Source organism: Euleptes europaea, chromosome 2 (assembly GCF_029931775.1).
Source record: "Euleptes europaea isolate rEulEur1 chromosome 2, rEulEur1.hap1, whole genome shotgun sequence".
Classification (NCBI taxonomy): Eukaryota; Metazoa; Chordata; class Lepidosauria; order Squamata; family Sphaerodactylidae; genus Euleptes; species Euleptes europaea.
The window spans coordinates 103,027,588-103,033,932 of NC_079313.1; the positions used below are offsets into that span (position 1 = coordinate 103,027,588).

Below are 6,345 nucleotides of genomic sequence, written 5' to 3' on the forward strand. Positions count from 1 at the left end.
TCAAAGCTACTGATTCTAATGGGGGGAGGAACCCACTCATGCAACGCACTTTAAGCTGATCATGGAGGAAATGCATACTCATCTAGGCTACCCCAGGGGAAGTGAAATGTCGGAGCAGCAAGGATGCCTTTGCCTTCTGACCTGCTGAATGCCTGAGATTAAACAAGTTCATCTCCATCCTCTCCAAAGCATCAGTCCGCGCAGGGAGATGAGTGTGTAGGGTCCAGAAGTGGGTTTGTGCTTGAATGTCTTCATGTACCAAATATGCTGCAGTGCAGACATACTGTTGGTGGAGATTTAGCGGGCAGACTGTGCTTTCTGGGTGCTTGTTCAAGTTCTGTACACAAACTTAGAGACAATGGTTGGCACATGGAACTGTAAAGACTCAGTGTCTTGGTGTAAGGGGTCTGACCACGTATGCACACACAGAGGAGGTGATGGAGACCAGGCTCTGCTGTAATATTCATGTGTCTACTGGGAAGAATGGCAGCCATACAGGAAGAGAATGTTGTATTTTTGCATCTTCCAGTGGCTGGACCACCAACTTTTCCTGGAGAGGGGGGATATTTTTGAGTACTTGTGAATAAAAACCTGGCTCTAGTTTGCATCTGCTTCTGAATACAGAACTTAGTGTTAGCAGGGCAGTGAAGTAATGTCTTGACTAGTGTCCTTGGGGTTCTTGGAGACCTGAGCTACAATGGATAAGTGCCTAGGTTGGAGGGAAACCGCAGTGTATGCTTTCTTAAGGGTATGTCTGCTCAGTCGACTTTTCAGGGATTGGATGTGCATTTGCAGTGCAGCCCATCCCCACAAATCACAGAGCACCTCTTCGCAAACCCACATTAACACCTGCCAGTCTGCACTGCAGATAAGCAGTACAATTTTGTGCAGTTATTCCTATCTAAGCCCACTGATTTCAGTCCTCTTAGAATGGAATAACGGTACACTGGATTGCAGTGAAGGTGAAGACTGATGCCCTGTACAGATCTTAGTCTGCATGCCTAGTGCAAGCACTGTCAGCACAGCGTTCTCCTTTTTCTTCCATCTGATTTTTAACAACAATGTTTCTTGTAGTCCTGCTGTGGTGCTAAAGTAGGAACACGGGAAGTTTGTATGCACCTAGCATACAGATATTTCCAACATAGCTTCTCCTGCAGAGCATCTCTCCAGATCTAGTTGCAGCAAGAATTTAGAATCCTACTCTTCAGCGTGAACTGGAATTCTTTTATTGTTTGCTAAGCATCACTCTCTATAGTGACATCTAGGATTCCATTTCTTCTTGCTTCTCTTCTGGTGTGTATTGCAGTCTGCATTAGATGTGTGAACACAGAAAGACCTGCGTTGCTGAAATGGACCCCTGAGCCTGTGGATAATGCAGCTCCATCCTTTATTTACATGCCATAAATGATCAGCATGACCCTGGAGGTCTCTCCCCTGACCTACTGAGCCTCTTTCTGTGTTGCCTATCAGGTATCAAAGGATGAATGTATTTATTTTCTTCGGTGCTGTTGACTCTTTGCTTTGGGGATACAGTAGCATGAGATTATTATGCACTTTCAAACAACACTGAGTTTATGAATTCTGTCCTATCACACCAGTGTTTGTGATTAATTTCTTACATATTTTTTAATAAAAGTGTCTCTGGTACATGTGAATATTCCATCTCTGTTGCTGCCTTTCTTCAAGGTGGATTGGTTTTAAATGCGCAGCGCTGTTGTCATACTTCAAACCAGGATGATAAATAACAAAAACATTTATTTGTTGAAAGGACCTTTTCAAGCTCTGTAAAGGCCTGTGTAGGCTTCCATTCATAATCACCAATTAGCAGTCTGCTTTTTTTCTCCCTTTCCCAATGCTGCTTCTTTTTTGCTCAACCTACTTCTTCATGTTTATTCTAAACAAAGAGCTCAAAGCAATTCTCACATCAGCCCCCCAAAAAACAAACACCAGACTAAGTCATAATGAGGTCCTCTAACTGAACATTATTACCTACAGTTATTGTGTAGCACAGCTGCTGCAATACCTGTTAAAGACCATCACTGACTGATACAGATAATAGCAAGGCTGCCCAGATATAAGTTCATCTAACAACATTTGGGATCCAGGGATGCCGATTTATTCGTTAACAGAAGATAATTACAGTGCAAAGCATGTCTAGACTGCTAATTCTCCAGGCGAGCACATGGTTAATTGATGGGGGTTAAGGGGGGGGGGACTTTCACTGTATGTAGAGTACATAATGCAGATGCAGGTCACCCTGACAGTCATATTGCATTCCTGGCTTTCTTCACCACTCAGTCCAAACTTGCCCTTTTTGTTCTTGCTTACAGTTCAGGATGACCTTATTGCTCATTCTAGGGAGGGAGCCTGCTGCCAAATCAGGTGGTGAATGGGAGATGAGTAATGCAGCTCAGGGTCTGTTAAAGAGGCTGGCATAACAAAACAGCTCTGTGTGAGCCATGTGCCACCTTATCTACAAAGAGTGCAGGACAAAATTGGAATATCTGGCCATAGAAATCTACCACAATATTTAATTGAAACTGTGATGGGGATGTCTGGAAATTATAGCGCGGGGGGGGGGTTGATACATGTGCCTCTCCTGGTAGAAATCCAAATCTCTTGACCATCTCTTCACTAAGGATAATCTAACCAGCCTTGGTCAGAAATTGGGCTTTTTAAAATTGCTGGTACATCAAATACCGTCTCTTACCTTTTCAAAAAGCTTATAAAACCTGGGTGTTCAGAGACCTTGCTGAAAAGGTCATTACCAAATGAGTTATGAATAGTACCGTTGGTGAATTGATGTGAATTTGCTGGCTGTAAGCTTCTATTGTCTCTTGCTGAATTGTTAGATTTTTGTGTTGGTTTTAAGTTGTTGTGAGCTGCCTGAGCCTGCTGGGAAAGGCAGCATCTAACAACTGTAAAGAGACTTGCTAGGAAGACCTGCGAAGGGATACCGAATACCAGTATTCATTCTTGCCCATACTTATGGACCCAAGAACATTACACAAGCAGGAGTCATTTGTCAGGATCACCAGTGTGCGCAAGACGCATTCAAGTGTTCAACTTGAACCAGGGAAGCGGCTGCGGTCGCACAGCATTTAACCTTGAGCGCAGCAAGTAGGGCTGCCGGGTCCCTCTTCGCCACCGGCGGGAGGTTTTTGGGGTGGAGCCTGAGGAGGGTGGAGTTTGGGGAGGGGCTTCAATGCCATAGAGTCCAATTGCCAAAGCGACCATATTCTCCAGGGGAACTGATCTCTCTCAGCTGGAGATCAGTTGTAATAGCAGGAGATCTCCAGCTACTACCTGGAGGTTGACAACCCTAGCAGCAAGCCATATGCCACGGTCATTACCAAATCGAGTATCTAGAACGCGCACCACCACCACCACCGCCTCGCCAGCACAGTTCTGGGATTTGGGGCAATTTCCTGTCGAGGGGACTGGGGGGAGGAGGTCGGGCCCCACCAAGGAACGGACGTGTCAAAACGGGTGCAGCTGCTGATCTAATCCCTTATTCATATTTTGTGTTAACTTTTATATTAGATATTGATTTCATAATGTTGGATACGGCAAGAACAGACAGATTAAAATAATATTGGGATTAGTCCTGTTAGCAAAAGATTATACAATTTAATTTTAGACGGACGAGGGAGAGGGGGGGAGTCATTTTACTTGATTGTTAAACTAGAATAATGATGTGGTAAACGGGGGTTCGTGGGGGGGGGAGAGAGAGACCTGAGATCGTTATCAAGAAAAACAGTTTATTTGCAGCTGCTGACTCAGAGGCCCTAGTGGGCAGAAATCTCTGAGTCCCGATCGTACTGAGGGAGAGAGATTTATCCAACTTCAAGATATGACAACCCATCAACATTCAGGGTAAAGCTGATAAGCGCTACAGACATAGAGGCGGCAGTAAAGAAACAGTTTCACCCAGTTCTTGTTATGGTTTACTGCAGGGGTGGGGAACGTCAGGCCCGGGGGCCGTATAAGGCCCGCAAAATCATTTGGTCTGGCCCTTCATGGATCCTGGCAGATCTCTAGCTCAGAAGGATGCTGCCCTGCCTGAATCTCTTGGGCCCAGCTGGGGACAGCAGAGCTCAAAAGCGAGTCGCTCTATGTGGCAGACACTTCGAGCCGTCTCCGGTCGTGCCTCTTGGCTAAATGTTTGACCTAATATAGCAGGCTAATTTTCAAGTTGATAATTTTGTATGGCCTGCGAATGATGTCATAAATATCCAAATGGCCCTTGGCAGAAAAAAGTCTCCCCGCCCCTGGTTTACTGTGACTCTTGCCCCAATTACTACAGACATAGACACACAGAGAGCAAGCCTGTATCTAGGGCGACATTACTTCCCCCAGCTTCCCTAGCAGTCTGGATGCCAATTATTCCCGGGAGATCTTTTGGGCCACTGTTACAATAATATTTGTTCTTTCTTATGATGATGATATTGTTTTTTGGTGGATAGATTAAATGAAGAAAAATAAAAAAAAGTATTTAAAAAAAAACAGGTGCAGCTGCTAAAACGCACGGGAGGTTCCGCCTTGGATTTGCCCCTCCCTAGATGCACCTTTTCCCCCATCCAAACCCCCCACTCAGCAGTAAGCCCCCGTGCAGAACTCGGAGAGGGGGGGGGAAGCCAAGGCAAAGCCGCCCGTGCGTAAAGGGCCGCGCGCAAAAAGCCGCGCGGTTGCTGGAGACCTCGGAAGGAGGACGGGGAGGGGGATCCCGATCCCCGCCCTTACCCAATTGCGCCTGCGTGGTTATGGCGGCGCCCGGTCCGGGGATGGAGGGAGAGGCCGCCGCGGCTGGGCCGGAGGAGCTGGTGTGCGCGCGGGGCCGGAACCGCAAGGCGGTGCTGTGCCAGCGATGCGGCTCCCGCGTCCTCCTGCCCGGGACAGCCCTCTTCGCCCGCAGAGAGGTAGGGAGCGCAAAGGGGGCCCCCCTTTCCCAGGACGAAGAAGGGGCTTCCTTGCCTGCGGGGTTTCTAGAAGGGAAGAGATTCCCCCCCCCTTCGTTTTGAGACACGTTGGAGCTCCTTATGTGTGCTTGGAGGCCTCTCCGCCCCCGGGGATTCGTGGTTTGGGGGTCCCTGGGGAGGGAGGCGGTAAGAGCCACGCTGCGCGCGCCCATCTCTTGTTGCCTGCTTGGCATTGCAGAGCTGGGGTTCGGCACAGGTTCTGGCACTGAGGCGCGCCGAGGTCGTTGGAAATGAGCCTTGGATGCAGAACCTGAAGGGAGGCCTACTCTGCACCCAGAAACTCTGCCGCTGTTGAGGGGATGGATTAATATAAAGATTCAGTGCAGTAGAAAAGGGATGGTGTTTGTTTGCACCCACACATGTTTTGATCAACTGTATCTTGGGTGGGGTAGAGGGTGTCCTAGATCACACATGAAGCTGCCTTCTACTGAATCAGACCCTTTGGTCCATCAAAGTCAGTCTTGTCTACTCAGACCGGCAGCAGCTCTCCTGGGTCTCAGGCAGAGGTTTCCCAGCTATTGGGCTATGACAAGCAGTAGGAGAAGATACAGCACACCCAACCCCCACCTCCCCAGTTTTCTATTTTATCAGATTAAAACTTTCTGTTTGCCTAGAGACAAACTTTCACACTCTCCATGACCCTAACGTTCTTTTACTTGCTAATGGGTTTTGCCATTATGTAATTTATTACAAGGGAGGAGAAATCATAGTGATACCTCCCTGCTTTCCACTCTGCCTCCACTACTTGCCTAGTCCCTTTAACTGGAGATGCCAGGGATTGAACCTGGGACCTTCTGCATGCCAAGCCGATGCTCTACCACTGAGCCATGGCCCCTCCCCCATAGGTGTTAGGATTACCAACTCTGGCTTGGGAAATTCCTCTAGATTTGGTGGGCAGTGGCTGTGGAGGGTGAAGTGTGGGGAGGACGCTCAGAGGGATTGTTACAAGAGTCTGCCCTCTGAAGCTGCCATTTCATCCAGGGGAACTGACCTCTATAGTTTCAAAATCACAAGTAGTTTGGGGAGAAATCTAGGCCCCACCTGCATATTGGCAACTGTAATAGGTGTCAGTCATATTGCTGGTTTTCAAGGTATCAAATTTCCTTGTTTCTTGACAGCTTTTTCTTCCCTCCATGAAGAAGAAAACCGCGCTGGTGGCAAGCAGTGACCCAGATGGAGACGTTCTGCAAAACCACTGGCTGGTCGATGACATGTTCTCTTTCGAAAACGTTGGCTTCACCAAGGATGTTGGAAACATAAAGTTTCTAATCTGTGCAGACTGTGAAATCGGTCCTATTGGCTGGCACTGCTTGGATGACAAGAAGAGTTTTTATGTGGCCTTGGATCGGGTGTCCCATGAATGACA

General features: G+C 47.7%; 1 protein-coding gene across 1 annotated transcript; it reads left to right on the plus strand.

Annotated features, from left to right (window-relative positions):
• Positions 1-4,763: 4,763 nt before the first annotated feature.
• RABIF (RAB interacting factor) lies at positions 4,764-6,345 on the plus strand. Its single transcript, XM_056845283.1, has 2 exons — positions 4,764-4,919; positions 6,098-6,345. Exons 1-2 carry the CDS (start codon positions 4,764-4,766, stop codon positions 6,341-6,343), a joined length of 402 nt encoding a protein of 133 aa, XP_056701261.1. The 3' UTR covers positions 6,344-6,345.